The sequence below is a fragment of the Excalfactoria chinensis genome, chromosome 1, assembly GCF_039878825.1.
Source record: "Excalfactoria chinensis isolate bCotChi1 chromosome 1, bCotChi1.hap2, whole genome shotgun sequence".
Classification (NCBI taxonomy): domain Eukaryota; kingdom Metazoa; phylum Chordata; class Aves; order Galliformes; family Phasianidae; genus Excalfactoria; species Excalfactoria chinensis.
In genome coordinates, this window is record NC_092825.1 from 73,047,468 (window position 1) to 73,061,651 (window position 14,184).

At 39.9% G+C, this 14,184-nt stretch overlaps 2 protein-coding genes across 2 annotated transcripts in view; one reads left to right on the forward strand and one right to left on the reverse strand.

Annotated features, from left to right (window-relative positions):
* Window positions 1-14,184, forward strand: part of LOC140247952 (uncharacterized) — a 132,796-nt gene that overhangs the window by 88,333 nt on the left and 30,279 nt on the right. The window lies entirely within an intron of this gene.
* The window catches only part of LOC140258742 (transient receptor potential cation channel subfamily V member 6-like), a 31,223-nt gene that overhangs the window by 7,732 nt on the left and 9,307 nt on the right, over window positions 1-14,184 (reverse strand). Inside the window, exons 4-9 of the mRNA XM_072349361.1 lie at window positions 13,883-14,005; window positions 12,827-12,967; window positions 12,301-12,399; window positions 10,996-11,171; window positions 9,429-9,575; window positions 253-465 (exon numbers count right to left, since the gene is read on the reverse strand). Of these exons, the coding sequence (XP_072205462.1) occupies window positions 253-465; window positions 9,429-9,575; window positions 10,996-11,171; window positions 12,301-12,399; window positions 12,827-12,967; window positions 13,883-14,005 (899 nt within the window). The remainder of the gene's footprint in view (window positions 1-252; window positions 466-9,428; window positions 9,576-10,995; window positions 11,172-12,300; window positions 12,400-12,826; window positions 12,968-13,882; window positions 14,006-14,184) is intronic.

Sequence of the window (14,184 nt, forward strand, 5' to 3'; positions counted from 1 at the left end):
GGGGAAAAAAGAAGGTTCACTGTTACTGTAACAAACAGGACTAGGCCTGACAAGTCCACAGGAATTATCCCAGTCCAAACAACAGAGAACAGCTCATGCTCAGTTTTCCTCACTGATGAAGAATGCTGATGGGAAAAGGATGGCAGCTGTGAAAGCTGGAGAATAGGAAATACTTGGGGTTTCCAGTTAAGTAGGTGAGACAAAAATTGCCCAGTTTTGCCTGTGGAGCTGTAATTCCTACTGACACAGTACCTGCAGCATTTTTTGGACATAGACTGTATTGTCTCTACTGCTTGTTTTATTGCCTGTTCGAGGTTTCAGTGGCCGGTAGACACAGCACATAGTGAAGCAGACCATGTAGAGTACATAGAATAAAGCCAGGAAGCAGAAATAGGGCCGTCCATACATATTCCACTTCAGGCTCACCAGCTCCTTCACGGGTGTTAAATCTAAGATCTGGCGTGCCTGGGAAAGATAGAGAGAAAGGAATTTGTTTATAAGCATCAATAATACTGTTTCCTTGGAGAATGTTAACAAACTGCTCTCACACTATTCAGCATTAGGAAGCCAACTTGATTTTGAAAAATTAGAATGATCAAGTGATTTTGGATTTGCTCTGTTTGCTAGTAAAGCCTTGGAAAAAGCAAACATAAACATAGAGAACAGCTTTTGAGAACCAGTGGTGTACACAGGAAAAGTATATTAGACACAAGTTTTCTATCTCTGTGGCCTGGATCCATACAAACATTTGATACAGACCTAAGGGCTAAATTTACAGCACTAGAAAGTTCACCAAATCTGTGAACACATACAAAAATATTTCAATTCGTAAACTTTTTTATTGTAACTGGAAAACTTTTTAAAGAATATTTTAAGTAAGAAAGTACAATGTAGAGCTGACAAATACACTCCTCTGTTTTAAATATACATCATTATTAGAATATGTTATTACATTTTCAGTTCGTAAGCAATCTTGTGGAATTTTTTTAGATTTTTTTTTTTTTCCTCCAAATTGGAGCTTTTCATTTTTATGTTTAAATTAATACTAGTTTTAACTGCTATTTCTATCAATTTCAGTGCAATTGTGGAAGCTTTATCTTCAGGAAACAGGTCAAAACACCCACAAGATCATTTACTCTCTTTAAAAAACTGGTATTACCTAGGCACTTAAGAGGACTTTTTGAAAGTTCTTTTTACTTCTGTCTAAATGCAGATTCTTAATGGCCTGCATTTTCAAGTTTTCATCATTAAGCTATAATGATAAACTTGTGTGCCTCCGGTGGTGCAGTGGTTTAAGTTGCTGCTTGCAACACCAGAGGCCCGGGGTTTGAATCCCCCCTGTGGCGTAAGTGGCAGAAATGCTGCTCTGCTACACAGAGGGGCTTGAATCCCGGGAGTTGGACTCGATGATCTCTAAGGTCCCTTCCAACTCGCATGATACTGTGATACTGTGATACTGTGATATAGTACAGCCCCAATGAGACATACTGTTATAGCAAACAAACAAACAAACAAAGCTCTTCCAACTTAATTCCTCTTTGTTGTTTAGAATATATTCAAAGCCTTGGCCTTTTACTTCAACATAACTGTGGAGCAGCTCAAGTACATCTAAAAGACCACATATTTCCAGGAATAAACAGAACCTTCAATGAGCATCTTTCATGATAGAAAGAAACAGCACTACTGAATACACTGGGGTTATTTATATATATATATATATATATAAATATATATATTTGTCAAAGATCTGCATATATTCTTACAAACTGTGCAGATGAGAATTTCTAGACAAAGAAAAAGCTTCATCAAAAAGGTTAGGAGTATAGTTAGAGTATAGTTTTAGAAGTGACAAAGAGGCTTTATAAAAAGCTACTGCTGTAGAATTATGTGCATTGGAGGGATGTATCTTCTCTTATCATCCACTTCAATTTACAAAATTAACAAGAATAATCCAGAATTTTTTTTAACTGTCTTCATGGCTGCTCTGGTTGATTTACACACATGCACATAAAAAGCAAAGAAAATATTGGGAGATGTTATGAAAAAAATCAACATCTTTTCTTTGTTGAGCATCACCTTCAAAAAATTTGCTGATGACACCAACCTGAGTAGTGCAGTTAACACAATAGAAGGAAGAGGGACACCATTCAAGGGAACCTGGAAAGGCTCAAAATTGGGCACACAAGAATCTAATGAGGCGTAACAAGGCCAAGTGCGAGTGTTGCACTTGGGTCAAGGCAATCCTGGACTGGGAAAAGAATTTCTTGAGAGCAGACCGGTGGAGAAGGACTTGGGAGTCCTGGTGGATTAAAAGCTGATCATGAGCCAGCAGTTTGCTCTTACAGATGAGAAGGCCAACAGTATCCTGGGCTGCATTTAAAGAAGCCAGCAGGGAGAGGGAGGCGATTGTCTTCTCTACTCTTGCCCCCGTGAGGGCGCATCTGGAGTACTGAATACCGGTCTGGGTCCCCCAGTACAGGAGAGATGTGGAGCTGTTGCAGAGGGTCCAGAGGAGGGGCACTAAGATGATCAGAGTTCTGGAGCACCTCCCCTGCAAAGACTGACTGGGGGAACAGGGCTTGTTCAGCCTGGAGAAGACTGCAAGGAGACCTCACTGCAGTCTTCCAGTATTTAACAGTAGATTATAAACAGGAGGAGAATCAACTTTTTACAAATGTAGATAGTGATAGGAGAAGGGGGAATGGTTTTAAGCTCAAGGAGGAAAGGTTAGATTGGATGTCAGGGGAAGTTCTTCTCAGAGAAAGTGGTGAGGTGCTGGCACAGGCTGCCCAGAGAGGTTGTGGATGCTCCACCCCTGGAGGTGTTCAGGACCAGGTTGGATGGGGCCCTGGGCAACCTGGTCTAGTACCAGATCTGGAGGTCGGTGGCCCTGCCTGCAGCAGGTGGGTTGGAACTCGATGATCAGTGAAGTCCCTTCCAACCCAAGCTATTCTAAGATTCTATGATTTTTGGTCCAAGTATTTACAAGAGAATTTTTGAAATGAGTGCCATTATCTGATTCAGTTCCTTCTGGAGCACCATGTAATCACATGTTTGTTTCTTGAGACCTGGTATGGTGTTTTGGGTGGTAGCATGGGGTACAGGATATGTTTCAAGCCACCTACTGTTTGCTTCCACCATGGTAAATGCATAACACATACTATCACAGGTTTGTGGCAAGGTGATATAATCAATATGCTGTGCTACTCCATACTTCTGCTTTTACCTTTGCCTTTCCTCACAGAAACCTTTTTGCTCAAAAGCTTGCTGCTGCTCAGGACCTGATGTAGAATTATTATTATTCCGCATCACCTGATGAAAGGTGCTTACAATGAGGTTATAGTTTGGAACAAGCATTCTCAAAGAAAAATCCACTACACCCAGAAATGTTTGTGCTTCTTTCTTACTAGTGAACAGAGAAATAGCAGTAATTTTGTTGATTACATCTGGATGTGACAACATCCATCTTGGCACTTTATATCTAGGAACTGAATTTCCTGTTCAGGTCCCTTCACTTTGCTTTGGTTATTAGCAAAACCAGTTTGGATTATTCTCTCTCCTTTCTTCTGTACTGTCCCACACAGTAATGTCATCATTGTACTGTAGGTACTTGGGAGCACTGCCCTGTTGCATTGCAGCCCACAGCAGATTGCTGGGCTATGTTTCCACTTCTGGAGCAAACGGTTCCAGATATACTGAATGCCCCTCCAAGTGAAAGCAAACAGTGGCCAGCATTCTGTGGCCAAAGGAATGGAGAAGAATGCATTAGCAATGTCAGCAGCAACATACAGACCACTGCTGCTTTTGACTCCAATTCATACTGGAGTTCTAGCATGTCTGATACAGCAGCACTCAGTGGGGGTGTGACTTCATTCAGGCTACAGTAGTCTATCATCAGTCTCCATTCTCCACTGTCTTTACGCGCTAGCTATCTTGGGCTCTCAAAACATGAATGAGTTTTGCTGATTAATCTCTTACTCTCTAGATGATGAATCAACTTATGAATGGGGAACAAGAAATCTGTTAGTTCAGTACTGCCATCTCTGTATCATTTTTATAGCAATTGGTACCTATTGCTCTTCCATTTGCAGCAACCCCACAGCAGACAGATCTTCTGAAAGGCCAGGCAAAAAAGACAGTGACTTAACATTGTCTGTGTCTACAGAAGCTATTCCAAAGGCCCACTGATACCCCTTGGGATCCTTAAAGTAGCCTCTTCTGAAGCAAATGACACAAAGTATATATGGTGCCCCTGGGCCAGTCACAGTAGGACCTTTTGCCACTCTTTGCTAGTGAGGCTTATTTAGGTCTCCAACATAGACAACTCTTGGGAACCCCCAGTCACTCCTGAAATATAAATTGATTCTGCCCCTTCATGACTCAAGGGAGTTAAGAGTGCACAGTGCACCAGTGTCCACTAGCACCTTATATTTTTGCGGTACTGATGTACCAGGCCATTAAATCCATGCAGTCCAATACACTCTATTATCCCTTTCCTCCCCCTTGCTTGGAGCAGAGTTCCTCTAAGTGTTACCTCTATCAATCTTCTCTTGTGATTCATGATCAGGACCCTTACAGTTTTTGCCATGTCCCACAGCAACTGAAGCAATCAACTTCATGAAGAATTTCACTTTGGTAGTTGATCTATTTTGTAATTCTTTTACTCATGCTTGTAGTGCAGGAGTGGGTTTTTTATGCCACTTCTTCATATCTTCTCCATGCTCACATAGGTAACTCCACACAGCAATACACAATATATACTTAATATTGTCACTTGCTCAATGAGGAAGACAATAGCTGAGAAATTGGATGATTCAGGCAGGGAGTAAATCAATTTGATCAGTCCCTTCCATAGACTGCTTTGATAATCCTGATTCTCATCAGGTGCCTCTGATAGCACCGCAGGTTCATCAGGTTCATCACAATTGAGCAAGATAGGCAATTCCTCCATTGTATCTTTCTGTTTACTCTCAGTTTTATTCAGTATTACAGTTACTTTTGAAATGGCTGAAATATAAGCTTGTGGAGGGGCTAAACATTGTTCAAAGTTATGATGGCTATTAATCAGTTCAAATGAAAGGGGTCATCTTCACTCTCTCTCATACATTCCTGTTGATGTACCAGAGTACTTATGTGGCGCAGTTCATGTGAATTTCTGCCACATACTTTGTGTACACGTGACTCTCTCAGGATTATGCTCTTGGTGTGGATTGTCAGGAATGAACATGGGGTCATGAAACACTTCCACCACAGCACATTCTCTCAAATAATAGATGTCTTTTTCCATAGTAGTCCATTTAACTATCCCAGGCATCAGATCTTCTTTGGAGGGGTATTTTTCCTTTACAGCTAATAGTACTAGCTTCCAGAGGGTGAATGCCCCATCCTGACATCTACTAATTCCTCTGTCAATGCCTGAGTCCTTAGCAATGCTTCCCAATTGGCAGGTTTCTCTACCATCTAGCAACACACTATCGGCCCCAGTGTCTCAGTATCAAAGTAACTACATGACAGTGGGTTCATTTGGGTGTCATACAAAATCTTTTCTTGAACCTTGAATTTCAGTTATTTTCAGAGGCTGGGTACTAATAATGGTCACACTGCCTTCCTCACCTTCTTTTTAGTTTTTGCTGTTGCCTTAGGTGGCATTGGTGACAGTGGTCTTGTCGAGGGCCCCTCCCCTGGATCTTCTTCCTCTTCTTTCTCCTTCTCTTCTTCATTTGGTTCTAAGTGAGGCGACTTCTGTTTCAATTTCTGTCCTCTTACAGGGGCAGCTGACATTGATACTGGTGCCTCCTATTGTTGACCACACTGCACAGTTTTTATGCTCTTTCTCTCTAGCTCAACTCAGAAGCCATCTCATTCATATTTAAGTCTGTCTCATCAGAATTGGAGGCAGTCTCATTTAGATTGGAGGCTATCTTCCTCGGTTCTGGTACCGTCTCGTCCAGATTAGAGGGTGTCTCATTCAGATTGGAAGAGACAGAAAAAGTTTCAGAAATGGTCTTGTTTGTATTGGAAAGAGTCTCATTCAGATTGGAAATGGTCTCATTTGGTTTGGTAACTTTCTTTTGGCTTGAAAACTTTCCTTTGTCTTGGAGATTCTCTGTTTGGTATTTCTCTCCCTCAGCTCACAGATCTTTTCTTTCAGCTTGGAGACTTCCTTTCTGTGTTTGGAGTCTCTCTTGCTCAGTTTGTAGATTCTCTTTCTTGATTAGGAGACTCCCCTTCCTGACCCAGAGATTCTCAGTTCAGACTCTCTCCTTGATACTCTCCCTTTTAGCTCAGAGACTCACTCACTTGGCTTGGAGACTCTCTTTAACATCCTTGGGATAGTGCTGAATAAGGCTTGGTAGCCATAAGTCAGCCCCCAAATAATCTGCATCTTCTCAGATTTACTTGAACCGCAACATGCCTGTCTTAAATACCTGCTTAGATTTTTAGGATCCTGCAGGTGTTCAGGAGTAAAATTCTATGACACCAGGGATGCCCATCTCTCTAAAGTCTCTCTCAAGCCTCTCCACACTCCCTACCACCCTGGCTTCCTCAAAATATTGTAAATAAAGAGTGAGACAATGAGGTATACATTCAGGGAGACTGACAACATGATTACTGAATGAGCATTCAAAAAACATATAAGGGATTCAAGGGACAGACTGGAAGCCTGTTTAAAAATCACACATTCCGTAAAATAAGAAACTCTTTCTGGGATGTGAGCTTCAATGCTCAAATCATACCATACTGTATGCAGGCACCAGGTTGGTGTTTCCACTGGTGCTTCTAGCTTTTTGTATATGTATACAGCTCCATAGAGCAGAATGGAGGACTTGATAAGGTCTGGTACATTCTAAGTATTAAAAGGATGAACATGATGGAATGTAATCCCCTGAAGAACAGTTTTACAAGAAAAAGCAAGTACATTTTGTCTTTTTATAAAAACAAGTTGACACAGTGCCAAAAACAAAAAAAATTGGTGCAGCAATCAGTAACTCCCAGAACGCTGGCAGTCCACCCAGACATCAAGGGTTGTAAACAAGATAAGCTTTCTAAGTTCTCCCAGAGTTGGAACCAGAGAGTTTTGCATTAAAAGTTTGTTTTTTTCAGCCAGTGCACAAAAAATGTCACTGTTAGGCCCAGTTCAGCCTAGCTCTGTGACCAAGGTGGCAAAGGGACCCATGGACCCACACCCCAAGAAAGGGGGGAGGGGGAAGGGAAAAGACAGGGAGATGGGCCCAGATGAGGGAAACAGCAATGACAAAATAAGGAAAAACTAATTTACTAAATATGATAGCAGAATGAAAGATAATACAATGTAACACAGTGTAATTGGAATTGATGCTAATAAATCAAATAAAATGAGAGAGTGTCTGAAACCAGAGGCCTTACTCTAATGTTGTAGGCAAGACTGCCAAGGAGCACGCCAAGCAAAGTGGGCAGAAAAAGAGAAACAGTCTCATGACTCCCAGTCAGTTTTATCTTTCCCTCTGAAGGGAAAATGGAAACTGAATAATGAAGTCTTCTGGGAGCTATAGTTCATTCTTCTCTTCTGAGACCAGGCACCTGGAACTACTGATAATCCATGGAACTGCAACATTAACTCTTTAAATCACAGTATGCTACATGGTGTTATGATGTAGAAAACTGATCCAAAACTATAAAACAATGACACAGCAACAGTGAAGAAAACTGACTTTATCCCATCCAGAACAAGAACATTACGAAGGATCAAAGTTTGCTTTGTACTTCAGCAATTGTTTAAGGTAGCTACATTCAGCTACTTTAAGACAGTGTTATTTCATTTTTATCTTGTCTACCTATAAAAAGGGAAGAATGTGCTTGGCTCAAAGCTCATAGAACGCATGCAGGGTTATACAACCAATTAGCTGCTTTTGCAGCAGTAATTTAGGAATTCTTCAGCTGAGCACCAAAGTCAACAAGGTCTTTTCTGTAAAAGGAAGATGAGGCATGTATGTAATTCACTAAAAAATGCCCTCAGTACTGTCAGATTCTTAAAGATAAAATACCAACAGTTAAATTTATCTGATAAATTTTCAAAATGATTTTGTCATATATGGACAGGAACACTGAATTGATAATGACAGAATATTCCCATTACTACAGCAGTACAAGTATTTTTTATCAGATTATTTAGGATTAAAAAAATAAGAATTTTTTTTTCCAAACATGACTAGCACTTATCTAAAGCATCATGGCTTACACAAAAAATACAGCATTTTAAGATTCTGTGTTATCAGTTGGTAGATGCTTAATTGAATCCTCTATATTAAGCCTTCAGTTTCTGCAAGAAGACTGACATTTTGAGTGTAAGTAGGATCTATGCTAATGAATTTGAGCCATGAACTTAGCTAAATTCTTTGAGACCTACTTCTCATACCATTTAAGGGATTCTTGCAATGAGCAAGAAAGGGACATAAGTCAAAGTGTCCAGAAGAGACAGGAAAGAAGGTCAAAGGTACATCATACACTATGACAAATTTATACATGCAGAAATTCCAACTACTCATTAAGAGCATTCTGGAAAACAAAGAAGCATTTTAGAAACACATTACTCTCTAGAATTGGTAATGTTGCATCTGCATACACTATATGTTTTGGGAAAAGACAAATACACAATATTCTTCCTTCCTTCAGGGTTATGGTTTATCCTTTTGGACAACTTAGAATGTTGTTCTGTTTTATGACACAGAGTGTTTTCCCGCACATTTCTATGCACACTAATTTAGAGGCTTTAAAATATAAGCAATGAGAATTTCATGCACTTCCTCCACATCATTCTCCAGTTGCTGAAACTTTTGTTTCTGAAATTAAACTAAAATTTTTATAGATGGAAATAATACAGAACTGGGAGCATTCCACTACAGCATTATTCCAATTAATAATTAATTTGCCTACTGATTCATCTCTGATTCATCAGAGATAATCCACCCACTTCTTTTTGAGTCATAAGCTGGAAAACCAATGTGATTAAATGAAGAAAATAACAATAAGGAGTATTTTTAAAACACGTTCCGATTTAGAACTTCTTACATAGTTTGCCTCACAGGGACATTTTTAATCACTATCACTGATACAGAAAGCTATTATTTGCTAAATCTACTCTAGAGCTACACGTTATTTATATCTTTGAGCATGGGAAAAATGAAAGAACCCTTCACTGAATGTGATTCATGTGATCTGTTAATGTGAAGTTCTTTCAATCCATCTTCAAGCTCCCATCTCAGAATAAACTGCTAATGCATCAAATATAAATATATTATTAAAAAGATGCTAAATGTCATATATTGCCTGCAGTATGATACAATTCCTTGCCCTGTGGATGATATGGAAGAGCCTGAGCCTTCAAACTCATCATTCTTCTCCTTTTAGAATCACCACAGTCCTCACTCACATTCTCATGCCTACAGTACCTCTCTCTTCTTGGTTGAGACAATGAGCTCAAGGAAGGACTGATCTTCAGCCCAGGAGTCAATCTCTGTGAGATCGTAGAGCACAGTGGTCAAGGGGCCAAAGGACCAGAGATTATGCTTCCGCCTCTGCATGAGGTATTGAAACATCTGAGGAGAAAAGAAGGGGGTCAAGGATTATCAGAAGATTTTCAGTAAATATTTGTTCTCATTGCAAATACACTGAAATTGTTAAAATTTCACATTACAAGATATTTTCCTTTAGCTTAGCTGTGGTTCTCACATCTCTTGGGAACAGTTACACCTTTCAGCAGCTTAAGAATGAGAAGAAATTTTTTCTTATCCATTTGATTATCAGTTTGTGCTTGAAGTAAAGTATAAAGCTGGGCTGCTGAGGGGAGAACCCAACCTACACAACCACCAATGGCCACAACAGCAACCCCAGAGCCCTTATTTCATCTTTATAAATGTGAAATTGATTTCAAGAGTGGACTGTCCACTTTTTATTTTGTTTGTTTGTTTTGAAATATTAAGGTTTCACCCAAAGGCTGCCAAGATAGGAAATCTGGCATAATAGAGATTCAGGTTTTTTACCCTGTGTCAGAAATGCAGACATTGACTCAATAGGCCTCGTTTCAGATGTTGATGTATTTGAGCTTAAAGATGAACACTCTCGCACCTCTGTTCAAAGTTTTTATGCTTAAGTTTGTGTGAAAGGAAATACAGAATTTTTACATGGTGCTTGCTAAAATATTAATAAGTAAAAAGTGTTGCCTGCATTACAGCTGCGCAGCACAGATATTATCCCAGACATACCAAAAGTGAGCACAGCAGTGTCTGACAGGCCTAAGGACTGCATTTTGCTTTTGCAGCCACACATACAGATTCCACTGAAATAAGACGGCCCGGCTGAAGTTATGTCAGATCTGAAACCGAGGAGAAAATGTTGTGTTTGCTTGCTTTGGAAGCAAATATGTAGGTCACCCTTAACACTAGTCAAACTGTTGAACTTACTTGACACAGTCATGTCTCCAGAGAAAAGATTTTATGTGGACATGCTGATTAGGGAAAAAATCCTTTTATACTTTTCTACAGATTATCAGGAAAGAGATATGGAGAAGGAAATCATATTGTCCTTCGTGAATCTACAGAAGAAACACTAACAATCTTTGTATCTTTATTGAAGCAAAAGCTGAGAGTTTATATTGAGATCTTGCATAAAAATAAATGCAGATATCTGGAGAACTTCCCTGTGTATCATGTTTATGGAAATGAAATCTAGATAATAGAAACAACGTCAGTCAGACTTACAAAAAAGGCTTCAGGTGGATCTTTCTGCTAGTAAGTGGTTAACTGAAAAGCTTCACAAATGGGATCAAAAGATCTATAAGCATGAGCCTCTCTCACTAGAATAAAGAAATTTCTTATCAAAGATTTTTGGGTCTTACATGAGACTTCAACCCACTAAGAGTGTGTACAAACTTCCTCGTTCTGGATGATGTTATTTAAAGTTCTCTGCTTCTGAATAAAGCCTTTAATATGAAGACAACGGTGTCACAAATAAACTTACCACAGTGTTGCCCTCAACTCCAGCCAGTTTGAATGGAGTAAGCCCCTCATTGTTAGGAATCAATTCAAGCGATCTTGGTCCCTCTTTGCTCTGATCATAGGAAAGTATCAGGCTGTACATGTGGCAGGCAAATGTCTTATTAGGCTGGAGAACTAAAATGTGAAGAACGGTGTTACCTGTTAAATAATCAGAGCAGGTAAATACAAAGGTTACTCTGAAGGTAATGCCTCCTACTTATTTCCACGAAGACAACCACAGGTGTAAAGAGTACAATAACTCTAATAGAGCAAATTATCAGTTACAGAATGCCATTCTTCAATGTAGTCACCACCATTAGCTGTGCATATTCATCACCAGTGAACAAAGGCCTGCATGCCGTGCTCATAAAAATCTGCATCAGCAGAGGTAACCCACTATTGCTGTTGCCTTACCTATAAAACACCATCCACAACCTCACTGTACTCACATCCACTGTTCAGTCTCAACTGTTTGGTTTAGCAAGCATCAGTGAATGTCAATGAATGCAATATTTTTCTTCATAGAGGAATTCAATGACACACCTTTGCTTCATGTGAACTTCCATGTCAGACACCTTTTTGTTAGACTGCTCCTCTGCTGCCATCTGTCACATGGCAACAAAATATAATGGAACATTGGTAGGAATGTTCAACCTTTTCTGCTATACCACCACCAACTGCTTCTGATTTCATGGACCAACATCATAAAACAGGAGGCATTACTTTTGGAGCAGTCCTTGCACACTGAATAACAACTCCATGAAAAGTCTGGCAATTGTCTGATACCATTAATAACGACTTTAATTTTCCTCCTAACCCTCACCTCAGCTGTGTTTGTAGTGAGAGAAAAATATGTATGTACATAGATCATGGAATCATAGAACAGCCTGGGTTGGAAGGGATTTCAAAAATCATATACTTCAACCCCCCTTCCCCTTGCTGTGGGCAGGGTTGCTACCCACCAGATCAGGTTGCTCAGGATCTCATCTAACCTGGGCATGAACACCAGTCTGGGTAGCCTGTATCAGTGCCTCACCACCCTCTCAGTGAAAAACTTTTCACTAACTAACATCTAACCTAAGTCTCCCCTGCTTTAGTTCAAAACCATTCACCTTGTCCTATCACCGTCTACTGCGGTAAAAAACTGATTTTCCTCCTGTTTATAATCTCCCTTTAAATACAGGAATACTGCAATGATGTCACCCCAGAGCATTCTTTTCTCCACACTGAACAAGTTGATGGAGTCTGGTTTAAAATGTTCAATGTATGCAATTCATTAGGCACATACCCAGGTAATCCTGAGCTCTAATGTCAGCTCCATTTTCAATGAGCAACTGTACAATCTCCTCATTTCCCACACAGGCAGCAAATGACAAAACATGTTCTCCTGCAAAGAAGGGGATGGAGGAAACAATGTTAAGTCCCTAGCATGTGAGTGAAGCTGAAGTATGCTGAGGGGAAATGATCCATGTCACAAAGCAAGAAGGAATCTGTAAAAGTAACCTGTGAGATTTCTGACCCACTACTAATAGTACTCAGAAAGGACAAAAAACAAACAAACAAACAAAAAACTGAAGAAATTAACATTACATTTATGCAATACATAATGTTTGTATACATGCAAATATGTAAAATGTATTCAATTAATATATTCTTACACACTTAGAAGAAGCTTTACAGTGAGACATTAATGTGTGAATAATGACCCTTGAAGACAGAAGCCTTTAGTTATGCAGTTTAGAAGGGAACTAAACCATGCCTTCCTCATCACTCTTATGGTTGGTTCTCACAGCAGCAAGGAGAGAAGTATGTACCAAAATAGAGAAGGTTCTGGGAGCTGCGCCTGAAGAAGTGCCCAGTGGCCTGTGCTGTGCAGGTATTGGCCCCTCTCTTGAGCAAAGCCTTCACCAAAGTGATATTCTGGTTCACTGCTGCAATGTGGAGAGCTGTCTGCCCTGTAAAACACAGATATAAAACCTTGTCCTCTAAGAAGGTAACTTCAGGCTGATCAGCAGCCTGCAGTTCACACTGAACACATGGTAAATAGAAGTTCTGGGAAATCGTATCCATAGGAGTAATATGATATAACTTTCAAGTTACTGCTATGGAGTAGAGACTATTGGCCTTGTTCTACTTAAATCTTTTCATGAATTCATGAAAAAAACACTTTACAATCTGCTAATTATATCAGCAGGATGCACTTTCTGCATGTTGGGGTCTTTGTTCGTTTAGAGAGGTGGGTTATTTTGCAGGTAGGAATCAGTCTAAAAGGACTTCATGGGACATGAAGAGTGCATCAAAACCACGGACCCAAACTTCATCTAATCCCTCAGACTAGATATTAGAAGTTTTAAAATCCATTAATCTCTATTTTAGTGGTTTCAATACTCTCTCAGATAGTTCTGGGCAGTGAATCAGAATTACATAAGAAACTCTAGCTTTTTAAAAACTGTCTCTGATTCAAAACTCATTAACAGCAACCAGGATTGTATACAATGTCTATTATTTGCTGGCAAGAACCAGTTTTTGTCTTTTCTAAGAAGGTCAGGTAGGTAACTGCTTTGTCACACAGTTTGGTTTGTCTATGGCAGAAAGCAAAGCTGCACACATCGTTGCCATCCCACTGTAGTAAACAAGTGAACAGACCCACCTGTAGTTAGGGGTTTGTGAGTTATGCATTTGCATACTTGCACAAGCTCGTTTTAATATAAGCCCACCTTCCACAAAGGGCCAGGGGCTAAGCGTATATTGTTTTTGCAGTGTAACAGTCTAGTAATATATTGAACCGGGAACAGTTCCTGAATAGAAACAGTTACAGCCTCCTCTCTCCCCTTGCAAAAAAAACTTTCCATCCTCATTCTTTGAGTTACCTTCATAGAGTTCTGATGTCATCCTCTCATTGACAAGATCTGGAGCTGCTTCCATCAGAGCCAGTGCAGCCTCCACATTATCATACAAGGCAGCTACATGAAGGGCAGTCTCCCCCACTGCACCTAGGAACAGTAAAGTAAGCACGTGAGTCATCTAGACATTCAGCAATATGGAATAAAAGCAGACATAGATTTATTGGAGTGGAGGATTATGGGAGTGCTCAATCTTCCTTTGAGTATTTCTGGGTGCCACTTCAACATACAATGTAGTGACAGTCACATAACTACACTGCCTCTATTTT